The following is a 12,838-nucleotide window of genomic DNA, read 5'->3' on the forward strand; positions in this document are numbered from 1 at the left end:
ATTCAGCCTGCAGAGTTGACCGTTGCCAAATATAATGAGGGCTTCAAAACAACTACTGTGGGTCAATAGCCTTTATAAAAGGAAGAAACCATAGATATATAATAAAATGATCAACTTAGGCATTTATATCTTACTAAACTGACAATATTATACACCGCTAAAAGAAGCAAACATCATGTACCAAAAGTTAAATTCTGCACTTTCTATTTACATTATTACATACACACGATAAGAAGGAAAAGTTAAGCTATAGAGATCATCAAAAGTTCAAGAGGGGACAACAAATGCAAATTTCTCAACTCAAACGCAATCCACGACTGAACTGGTGTTCCAGAGAAGACACAGCCATCCTCGCTTTTTCCTTCTTAATGTGGACCAGCTTGTCATAAACACACCACGGAAAGCTAAGGAAATGATCTCGATCCATACCCTCATTGTAGGTACCCCAATAACTATAATGATATGTGACGTGGTACCAAGCCGAAGCTTTTGCATATACATCTTCAGCTTCAGAATCTAAATCACTTCCCTTCTCATTGAACCAGGCCCTAGCTTCCTTTCTCAAGGACTTTACAGCCATAGTAATTGCTTCTGCATCTCTTCTCTTAGTGAAAGACTTGCCCATTCTCATGATATTCCCACTCAGTATTTCAGCCTCAGTTTTGATGCCATAATAGTCCATCATGTTTCCCAACTTGTAATCATAATTTCCCTTGTAATAAACAGCATCATCAATGAAATCCTCAAAGCCATCAACTTCCATATCAGAGTCATATGACCGCTTTGCAACTTCAGCAGTGAAGGACTTAAAATAACTAGTATTTGGTGTAATGTCTTGCACCTCCCGGAAAAGCTTTCCAATCACATTGTCTGATATATAGGTGGGTTTGTCAGGCTTCTCCATGAAATCTGGATATTCTTTGACATGAAGTTCATGCGGTATTTCAGCTGGTACACCAGTTTTCGGAAAGTCAACGGCAATTGAAAATAGCTTTGCAAGCTCTATGCAGGGATTACTCATTGCTTTTGTAGGCTCTTTATCTGCAAATGCTGTGTGGGCATTGGCAATAATTCCTAAGCTGTCATTGACAATGTAATTGGTAAAATACTCCTGGACTTCCTGTAACAGAAAAAATAAACACCTCTTATATTGGAATTTGTGGGAAATAGAATCTTTTTAAGTTCTAGGGCATGAGGTTAGAAATAAAATTGAGCAGAAAATTAAAATTCATTGAATTGACAATACATTATGACATATACAGAAATGCAACTCATCAATTCAATGCTTTGAAGGATTTTCATGGAATTCCAATTCATGTAATGCTGAACAAACTAAGCCACTACACAGCCAATGTTTGAGTTTCCATGCTGTTTGTATATAAAATTCTGCCTCTCTAGTACAAATTTTACTATGCTTAAATAATACATAGAAAGGCTTGTATAAAATCAAAACCCAAATAAAGTGTTAAATAGTTCCTATTTTAGATGACCAAACAGACAAATCCTTCAACAGATAAATATAAGACAAATCTCTTGACCAAACCCACGACTCCACAACACAGCTTCGAAAGCCCCACCACGCCAGGGCATCATTGGCAAGTATAAGGTCACTTGTTAAACAAACAATTATGTATTGGCTATTAAACAAACAATTCTTTTCCTTCTTTTCTAAATCAAATATGTACCTGTGATTCTCAAGTCCTTCCTCTGCAGTAAATCGTGCCTATTAAGTGGGGAATTTGATTGTCCCTAAAAATAAATGGTGGTGTAACTTTCGGAGAATTTTGTGTGATAATTGGAAGACAAATCTTTGTCTATTAAGTTAGTGCGATATTGGGGTTTTGGGTTAGTAAATGTTTATTTTGTGTATGGGAGGTTCATATGTGTATATAGTTGTAATTTGTAATTCATATCGTTATGGTAGATTTTGGTTGGGGCAAGAAAAAATAATTGGTTCCAGGAAACAAATACATAAGAAGAAATGCAAAATCGAATTCACCAACAATCAATGACAAGTAGTGTGCATAGCAGCAGAACATTCAATATTTTATTGATCAACTCCTCGTTTGATTACAATAACACATTTTGTAAAAACCATAAATCTTAACTTCTCCTAATAGAACTAGGACTCCTACTTTGACTAGTAAACCAAACCCTAGTTGACTCAAACTAGAGCACACACATAAAGGCCAACGTGCCTCAATACTCAAAACTGATGATGTTCATTTTTAAAGCTAGTTGTTACTAGTGCTTATGTTGTATGATAAGTAGTTCTTTTTACTTGTAATAGCCTTTCTCACTTGTAACAAAAAGTTAGCCGATAAGTTGTTAGTGATAAGTGCAATAGCCTATCAGTTAGTTAGAGAAGTTTGTTGGGCTTTGGCCAATTATATGACAGCCACAAGGTGGGTTCTTGTAACTAACTCAACAGCTTGCTTATGTAACTATAAGTAAGCAAGGCTGCCCTCATTGTAAGTGGTGGAATTTGAATCCAAGAAATCTCTACCTGTGAGATATTATTCCATGAGTGTGTCTCCTAAAGAGCTAGTTCTCTCTTTCTTTTCTCTAAACAACTTAGCTTTCTAAAAAAACTTTCTGTTTTCACAAATTTCCTCCATAAAAAACACTCAATATTTTATTAATCAACTCCATCTATTCTTTGCATACATTAAGCATAAATATATGTAAGGATTTTTTCTTGTACTAGTAGTATTAAGACTCCTAATTTAAGGAGTCCTAATAAACTGTACTAGTAGTATTAAGAATCCTAGTTTGAATTCTAATAAACAAAAAACCTTATAGAGCAAAAACTAATCAAACACTAACTTGAACTTAGAAAATAAAACTAAAGATACATAGGATCTCCAAGTAAATTCTAAACTCAAATAAACTACTAAAATACCATTAATTAATAGGAGTTGCAAAAGTTAGAATTTTGCCTCTAAGTGCAAAAGTTACAATTTTGCCTCTAAATACAAAATTAACCACAACTGGTTATATTAAACCCCAAATTAAAATTGTTTTAACCCTAAGACACATATAACTAGACTTTCAAAACCACATCACTTTTGCTTCAACCACACTATTGTTGCACCATCATTGGTGTTGCCCATGGATTTAGACATAGAGTTTATGGAAACATTTGTGCATTGTGGTGCTTACTATTTGATTGCTTTGTGTGTTTGGCACAACAGTTATAATGACATCAAGCCACCCAAGAGGGGAATGGGGAATAGGGATATCATGAATTATAACATTGAGATACCTTGATATAAGGGCAAAATAAGAACATAAGAGCTTGCCAAAAGAACATTAAGAGAACCTACATTTAGATTAAAACGTAGGGGAAAAAAAGGGCTGCCCAGTTATTTAAACATGCTATCATTTATCCAAGACAGCTATACCTCAATGGTAACGTCATGATCCAACAGCAGACTTTGTGCTGGAGAGTAATCCATTGGCTGAATTTGATGAGGTGGAAGGAGTTCAGGATCCCAACAGACGAAGTAGATGTCTCCATCCAAGTCACTACCCGAACACTCATTTGTATGAGGCCTTATAAAAATCAAATAACTGTCAGTCACAATCATCTTTAGTAATTCTACTAAAGAGCATTCAAAAGAACGAACAACATTCTGCCACATATAAACTAACTGATTTTGTTGTAGACAAAGCATATAATATTTGATAATAATGGCTTATCCTGCCACTAAAGCCAAAATCCTAGGTGCACAATTACATAAGACTCAAAATACACAAATTAGTAGTTCAGGTGTATGTCAAATTGTCAATATCACATAAATCCCAAACTTTAAAACTTCAAGGGAAAGTGAAGTCCCATATAGCATAGACACTTGATTCCCTTGTAAGAGAAAACAGAAGGTAGTTAAACATTTAGTTGAACCATAATTATGTTATTATTTCCCCTTTGGGGATTTTGCGAGTATAACTCTAATAGGAAGACCACAACATCCAGACCCATATCCATGTTTTTATCATGTTTTAACAATTGACAAGCATAGTTGACAAAATCATTTGCTAACTAGAAAGAGAGGTGACTAAGCCTTGTAGTACTCAAATATAAAATTGAAGGACTTCAAGCAAATTTATCCACTGCAGTCACAGTTGCAACATATCGTCTACAGAGAACATATTCTTGCAGACAACAGGTAGAATCCAGCTAGCTCAATAAAAAAATGGTGCTTTCACATAAAGATGAGAGAGACAAAAATAAAAGTTGTCTCCTATAATTCAAATATTATTCAAGGATAAAGTTGTAGAAGTATTAGGAGTTTAATTTACCTAAATCCTTTTTGGGGAAAACAACACAGTCCACCATATGGTGCAAAGCTGGCACATTAATGGCCTTCAAAACACGCACATCGCCAGGGTGCAAGCAGGGGTTTTTTGCAACTACTATCTTCCCCTTAAGAACAAATCGCTGATCTGATCCACTGCCGCTACACATGCTGAAATCATTTTGTAGCTGCCTAAACCTAGTACTAGAAAATTGCACAAATACCTCACCATATTCCAAAGTTCTAGTTTCATCTAGAGATCCCATCATTGCCCTTCCATCTGGAATAAATATCCTTGTTTTAGTCCGCAATTCCAACAACTTTGATGCCCGGAATGTCTGCAGCATCATAGAAAGAAATGGTTCAGAATCAGGCCTATAACCACACATGAGTATTTCCTTCAGAATATTGGTATTCTCTCCTGGGGACATCAAACCCAAAGCCTCCTGTGCCCTTAACGGATCTACTAATATAGCATCAAGTTGTTCACAGCTTCTTTTTGTTTTTTCTCAAAAACATAATCCTCAACTCCAAGGGTAGACAAAAGGGTGATCAATTGGCGATTCAGATAACAAGGCTGAAACTTGGTATATGCCAAAACATCTAGTTTTGTGTTATCTGATTCATACTTGGACATGCTCTTCCTTAATGATAATTTCACAGATGAGGTTGGATCAACTGCGACAACACCTTTGTACCCACCGTATCGAATCTGAAAGGCAGATGGAGTGTGTCCTTTACAACTGCATTTTAAAGCTACGCTCTTAGCAAATTCAGAAGATATTTTCCCAATTCCATCAGAGAAGACATACTTGACCCCATCCTGAACAACCTCTACGTCAGGAATAATTTCAATTTCATGCTTTTCAACATTAAGAGTTTCTGTGGATGAACCGAAGGATTGACCCAATCTGGCAGCATATTTCGCCACATTTCTAATCTGACGAAAAATGCCCATCCACTCTCTGATATCATCAGCATTACGTCCGTTTCTTGAAGCAAACATCCACATGGAATTTTCTCGTAATTGACTTGATGAGAATGCAAGAAATTCAAACTTTTTATCACCAATAACTATGCCATTTTTAAGAATAGATAGAATTCTTTTTGTAGATTCCAGTTCTCCTATCCTCATTACCAGAAGATGCACGTGGAGATAAATCTGTTGAATACAGTCTATCCATTTCCTCATCAACAAAGGAGACACGAAGAAAATTATCAATATCTTCATGAAAATGGCGCAAGACACGATTTGATACATTAATTTCTGGACCACAAAAGTAAACTTTAGAAGGTGTTATTTGAACCCTACGTACATACACCAACCCAGAGTCTAGGATATAACAGGCGACTTTGGAGGATGTCGTGATGTCATGTACTTTCTGTACTGCTCACTAAGCCACCTTGAAGGCTCAGGACAGCATTCTTTTAAATGATAAAGTTTCTCCAGGGCATATTCTATTAAGCAATATTCATTCTTCTTGGATCACCAAGCGATAAAACTAGCATCAAGTGTTGGTCCTGCAAGACAGCCATGTTGAACCAACGACGTTAATTTTAAACAAGATATCAAATGGCAAAGTAATCCCAGGCGGAGGCCAACAATAGGCACCAAATCCATATTGGAAGAAAAACTAGACCCAGTTTCCAAAATATATCTTTCTTCACTTTCTTTGTAATAAGCAAAGTTCTCCCGAAAATTTGGAAGCTGGTGATCAGAAGCAAGCTCCAAACACAAAGCAGAAGATTGCCCAATATAGCATGATGGAGTGAAATCAGTTGCACGAATCCATTGGTCATCAGAATATGCATGAAATAATTGAGTAGGATCTTCAAATTCATTTCCTGAAGTGAGCAAAGCCTTCTCATAAATCCGAGGAGCGCCATATAACTAACAATTAAAACAAAAATAAAAAACTATTATGATGTAAAATAATTATAAGAATCCTTACGTGAATGTCAACTAACAGTTAGTGTTAGAGAAAAAGTAAAATCATTTGGTACTTACAGAGAATACACCATGTTTTGTTAATAGCTATTGCAAGCATAAACATAGCTAGAGTATATGCTTATGAAGTAGTTGATTTTCATACTGACCACAAAATTGTATCTTTATATGAACCTTGCACTAGATAACTACTACCAAAAACATTATTTACATTAAAAAAAAAAATCAATTTATACATGCATCACAAGTGTTGCACTCAGTGTTCTACTGGGAGTATAGTTGTTTACTACAGAAGTCAGAAAATCAACGTAGAACTTCTGAGTTTATGCGCAAGGGTGTGATGATTAAAGAAGATAGCATGAACCCTTTATATATTGGTAAACTACACGCACCCAATAGTATTGAACCCATTATTATGAAAGAATTGCCAGTTGAGCCATAGTTCATTGGAGATGAACTTTTTGAATATATATAGTCTAAATATTATTTACATTTGTAATCTTAACCCTTGTGGAGGTATATTTGTAATTTGATATGATAAAACCGTGTTCACATGAGTAATTTCAACGAAGTAAAACATCCAAATTGTTCAAACAAGACAATGAGGAATCAACACTTAAATAACACTATTGTTTAGCTAAAGAGAAGATAGCCAGTATTTTATATATATAAAATGAACAATCAAATCAAAACAGACCAACCTGAATCAAAAGATGCTTAGTATCTTGACACGTGGACAACGTAACTCCATCTGCCAAATATTGTCGTAGTAAAGATCGAGTCTGTACTCCACATAATTATGGGAAAGAAAAAATTGTAATTTCCGTAATCCAATCCCAAAATTCACTGAAACATTCACCGCATTCCATAAAATTACAAATTTTTCATTTGAGATCTGACAACCAAGATGCAGTTTTTATTTTCCATGCTATGCAGAAAAGTTCTTGGCTTTGGTACAATATCACGCTCCATTCCCCGAGCCTTCAGATAAGATGTCCCATACCATAACCCTAAGGAGATAATTAATTCAGCACATCTGGTGGTGGTGAATTGAATTATAGCATATGCCCCTGGACGCACACCTCTGCTTTGCCTAATCTTAATAGCATAAACAGTTCCTTCACCTGTATGTCGCTCCACAAACTGTTTAACAGTCGCTACAGTCACATTCGGAGGGAATCCATTCAACTGAATCGTCTTACCCATCCAATCCAATTAATTTTACCAGAACTCTTTTCTGCCACAAGTCATCAACAAAATATATTACATTTTACTTTGCATGTGCACAATATATCATAAACCAGGAAAAAAAAAATACTTAGTCTTTCTGTCAAGACAGTAAAGAATTTATCCCTTCTTTCATAGAAATTAGTAAAAAAATAAATACCTTACTGAATGTTGCAAATCTACACTATTTTGAATAAAATTAATTTCTTGGCACTGAATTCCCACTTCTCAAATGTCAGTCCATAAGTACAATAGTAAAACAACGCTGCCTTCATTTATGCTGGAGCGGTACCCATCATTGTGGTGGGTGTATGTCATAAAAATTGTGGAGATGGTGAAGTCCGTATTGCAATAATTAGTATGAATGATAAAGGTTTTGAAAGTGTTTAAACCCCAATTATTCTAGAAGTAAAATTACATAACTTAGTGAAAGTTCACAATAACTAGAAAATAAGTAAATGAATAACCAAAATAGTCTCCATCAATGCAAGAAAGGCAAGAAAATCAAGTTTACCATATACATGCAAAATGTCAATAATTATCCCGAAATCAAGTCCATAGTATGGATACTTCCAGACCAGACATTAAACATTTCTATGAGCATCCAAAAAGTCATATTTTGAAGGAATCTCAATCTATAACTAGATGCAGATAGAGAAAGAAAGGATTGTCTAAGAATGTAACTATCATCATAAGATCCATCACTCTTAGTCTTCCTGAAAAATTGATTTCCAATCTTAATCTATCTCTTCATTTTTGTGCATCACCTACTTGTTACATAAACGCTGCTACCTCACCAATTAGTCCTCTGATTTTTACTACATCGCCACGTGGTCATGTCACACAATCAAATAAAGAAACACAAATTTAAATACGAAGCAACCACTAAGATTTTGGATGTACTTCTACTGCCACTAAACGCTTAAAAGAATGTGATTCTCACTTTCAAAAGAAAATCCACTACTTCAAAAATTCTAATCAATCTCTGCATAAGAGTGTGAAATCTCGGACTAGATTGTTAAACTATGGGTCGGATCATAGATCAAAAGCAGATCTAGTAACACACAAATTCTAGTAATCCCTAAGCAAGAATGGTTAAATCTTGGACTAGATTGTCGAATTAACTATTGGTAGGATTATAAATCTGAGCTTGACAATAAGTCCAAATAAATCATTAGCTCCATTATGTATAGGTTCGCTCTTCAGTCCTAAACCTCTGTCTATTCCTACATTTGTGACAATTTGTCGAGACTAGGCCATATGAATCTCACTCTTCCCGCCGACAATTACGGTAAGGCCACATGCTTGTGAGGGTTTTGATTTACTGTGTAGCAAATTAAAATGCTCCAGGTCCCTACCCTTCAATGTGACTGGTGAATTGTTTAATCACCATGTTTTTCTCCAAAGAAAAACAAGTGGAAGTACAGTGGCTTTGGCTCTTTATTGATAATATGACCCATTATTATAAGAAGAAAGTTCATTATTTAACTAAGTAGCAGTTTGAAATAAGCAGAAAAAATTAAAGAAATCATAGATTATCTATGCCAACTTATAGATTATCTAGTAGGCCAAGCAAAAGAGCTAGAGAATGAGATGCAGCAAAAGAACTAACCCAAAGAATAATAATGCTCATAATCAAATTAATCAAACAAACATAGTAGTATAAAGCAACACAAGCAAACCCTGATAGGAAATAAAGCAAAGATGCATCAACCCCTTTATTACTTGAAAATTCCAACCAATTTCAAACCAGAAAAAAAAATAATAATACAAACACAAAAAATTCGACCCAGTAAAAGAAATGACAAAAAGAAAGTCCCTTTGAAGTTTGATCAGTTTCATTAGACACCCACATCAATGAAACTTGCAGATGAAGAAAGAATATTACGTATATAGGAGTCTTGTCTGAGTCTCACTAGAGAGAATGAAAATAACCAAAGCTCATGAAGAAGGCGAAAGAACTCAGAGAGTGTCACTGTGTCAGTGTCTCTTACTGTCACTGTGTCTCTTACTCTGTCACTGTCTTTTGTTGTCAATCCTAAGTCAATTCCTCAGACTAAAACAAATACATAACTTAATGAGGAAGAAAAGTAATTATTCCATGCTTCATGAGACCCTTTCGGTTTAAATTGTTTCTCCTGGCTTGTGAAGCTAACGTTTCCATGACCCAATCATTTTCATTCTCACGTGCTACTGACACGTTTCGATGTTTGGTTTGTTTGAGGATGTAGTCTTGCTGCAGAGAGCTTCTTTGAGATAATAGTTTTAGGCCACGTAGTGAGTTTCTACATGCATAAAGTGTTTTAGATTCTCTCTCATTCTTTTCTCTTTTCTTTTTCTTTATTATTTTTTTTTTTTTACCAATTGTAATTGGATTGCTTGGAAATTTGGAGCTTGTGTGGCCAATCAAGTGAAAAAGTTACCCTTGCTTTTTTTTTTTTTTTCTTAATAAAGTTCCTTGTCTTCCCATCCCAAAAAAAAAAAAAAATTAGAGCATTTAAATCAGTTCGTGTATTTTCTCAAAAAATAAATCGTTTTGTGTAAAAATATTTGTTTATTATAATATAAGAACCTACTTTTTTAATATTTGTAAATATTTTAATTTTAATGATAGTATATATAATTAAATCACTTGGAAATTTGCTGTTGAGTGTGACCAACCAAGAGAAAAAGTTACCCTAGCTGCTTGTGGAAATTTGCTGCTTTTATTTTTTTTTCTTCTTAATGAAGTTCCTTGTCTTACCATCAAAAAAAGAGAAAATGTTACTTTGGCTTCAAAAAGGAAAAGTTGTTCTCCATTAAAAAAGAAAAAAGAGAAAAAGAAAAAGTTATTCCTAAGAGTGAAAACTAAAAATATTAGAGCATTTAAATCAGTTTGTATATTTCTCAAAAAAAAAAAAATCACTTCGTATAAAAAATTTGTTTATTATAATATAAAAATATACTTTTTTTAATATTCGTAAATGTTTTAATTTTAATGATTGTATATATAATTAAATCGCTTGGAAATTTGCTGCTGGATGTGACCAATCAAGAGAAAAAGTTACCCTGCTTGTGGAAATTTGTTGCTTTTATTTCTCTTATTGAAGGTCCTTGTCTTCCACCCAAGAGAGAGAGAGAGAGAGAGAGAGAGAGAGAAAGAGAGAGAGAGAGAGAGAGAGAGAGAGAGAGAGAGTTACTCTGGTTCAAAAAGAAAAAGTTGCTCTTCATAAAAAGAGAAAAAGAAAAAGTTATTCCTAAGAGTGAAAATTAAAATATTAGAGCGTTAAAATCAGTTCGTGTTTTCTCAAAAAAAAAATTTGGTTCGTGTAAAAATATTTGTTTATTGTAGGGTCACAATTTAGGGTCCAAGCCCAAAGAAGAATTGGGTGATGGCCCAATGAGCCCAATACAATAAATTTGTGGAGAATGAGTTAAAGAGCTAGACCCTAATGAAATTAATAACGGCTAGTGTGAATTTAGAAGATGATCAAGTAAGAACAAGACTCTCTGGATTGAATAGATTCACTGTCCGAGGAGATCATTCAGAGTATAAATCAATATCACTATTTATAATTATAACTTTGATTGCTACAATGTTTCTTTTCTCTTTTTTCTTCGACCTCTCGTGGAAGATTTCTCATTATATAGTTCCTCTCAAGTTATCCTGATCTTACACTTATTAATCATCTAAACTTTCACTTGAATGTCTGTCCCATCAGACACCTTCTCTGACTTTCTATGAGTTGTGATATTTGAGATTTGCACTGTTCAGGAGTTTTTTCCACATAAATGCAACCAGAAAAGTAATTGTAGTGCATTTAATGCGGTGGTAACAACTTTCCTTTAGATATTATGAGTTCTAATCGCTCCAATACATATATGAAGCTTTATGAATCTCACTCTTCCCGCCGACAATTATGATAAGGCCACATGCTTGTGAGGGTTTTGATCTACTGTGTAGCAAATTAAAATGCTCCAGGTCCCTACCCTTCAATGTGACTGGTGAATTGTTTAATCACCATGTTTTTCTCCAAAGAAAAACAAGTGGAAGTACAGTGGCTTTGGCTCTTTATTGATAATATGACCCATTATTATAAGAAGAAAGTTCATTATTTAACTAAGTAGCAGTTTGAAATAAGCAGAAAAAATTAAAGAAATCTTAGATTATCTATGCCAACTTATAGATTATCTAGTAGGCCAAGCAAAAGAGCTAGAGAATGAGATGCAGCAAAAGAACTAACCCAAAGAATAATAATGCTCATAATCAAATTAATCAAACAAACATAGTAGTATAAAGCAACACAAGCAAACCCTGATAGGAAATAAAGCAAAGATGCATCAACCCCTTTATTACTTGAAAATTCCAACCAATTTCAACCTAGAAAAAAAAAATTAATACAAACACAAAAAATTCGACCCAGTAAAAGAAATGACAAAAAGAAAGTCCCTTTGAAGTTTGATCAGTTTCATTAGACACCCACATCAATGAAACTTGCAGATGAAGAAAGAGTATTACGTATATAGGAGTCTTGTCTGAGTCTCACCAAAGAGAATGAAAATAACCAAAACTCATGAAGAAGGCGAAAGAACTCAGAGATTTTCACTGTGTCAATGTCTCTTACTCTGTCGCTGTCTTTTGTTGTCAATCCTAAGTCAATTCCTCAGACTAAAACAAATACATAACTTAATGAGGAAGAAAAGTAATTATTCCATGCTTCGTGAGACCCTTTCGGTTTAAACTGTTTCTGCTGGCTTGTGAAGCTGACGTTTCCATGACCCAATCATTTTCATTCTCATGTGCTACTGACACGTTTCGATGTTTGGTTTGTTTGAGGATGCAGTCTTGCTGCAGAGAGCTTCTTTGAGATAATAGTTTTAGGCCATGTAGTGAGTTTCTACATACATAAAGTGTTTTAGATTCTCTCTCATTCTTTTCTCTTTTCTTTTTCTTTTTCTTTTTTTCTCTTTTTTTTTTCTTTTTTTTGAGCAATTATAATTGGATTGCTTGGAGATTTGGAGCTTGTGTGGCCAATCAAGTTAAAAAGTTACCCTTGCTTCTTCTTTTTTCTTAATAAAGTTCCTTGTCTTCCCATCCAAAAAAAAAAAGGAAAAAAGAGAAAAAGAAAAAGTTATTCCTAATAGTGAAAACTAAAAATATTAGAGCATTTAAATCAGTTCGTGTATTTTCTCAAAAAATAAATCATTTTGTGTAAAAATATTTGTTTATTATAATATAAGAACCAACTTTTTTTAATATTTGTAAATATTTTAATTTTAATGATAGTATATATAATTAAATCACTTGGAAATTTGCTGTTGAGTGTGACCAACCAAGAGAAAAAGTTACCCTAGCTGCTTGTGGAAATTTGCTGCTTTTTTTTTT

General features: G+C 34.2%; 1 protein-coding gene across 1 annotated transcript; it reads right to left on the minus strand.

Moving 5' to 3' along the window:
- Window positions 1-81: 81 nt before the first annotated feature.
- On the minus strand, window positions 82-9,462 carry LOC111999818 (probable RNA-dependent RNA polymerase 1). Its single transcript, XM_065774195.1, is given in 12 exon segments — window positions 82-1,120; window positions 3,405-3,561; window positions 4,308-4,785; window positions 4,788-5,406; window positions 5,408-5,637; window positions 5,640-5,844; window positions 5,846-5,895; window positions 5,898-6,189; window positions 6,948-6,976; window positions 6,979-7,164; window positions 7,167-7,483; window positions 9,362-9,462. Coding segments are annotated over 11 exon segments (3,357 nt in total). The 5' UTR covers window positions 7,453-7,483; window positions 9,362-9,462; the 3' UTR covers window positions 82-295.
- Window positions 9,463-12,838: the final 3,376 nt, after the last annotated feature.

Source organism: Quercus suber, unplaced genomic scaffold (genome assembly GCF_002906115.3).
Source record: "Quercus suber isolate HL8 unplaced genomic scaffold, Cork oak 2.0 scaffold_88, whole genome shotgun sequence".
Lineage (NCBI taxonomy): Eukaryota > Viridiplantae > Streptophyta > Magnoliopsida > Fagales > Fagaceae > Quercus > Quercus suber.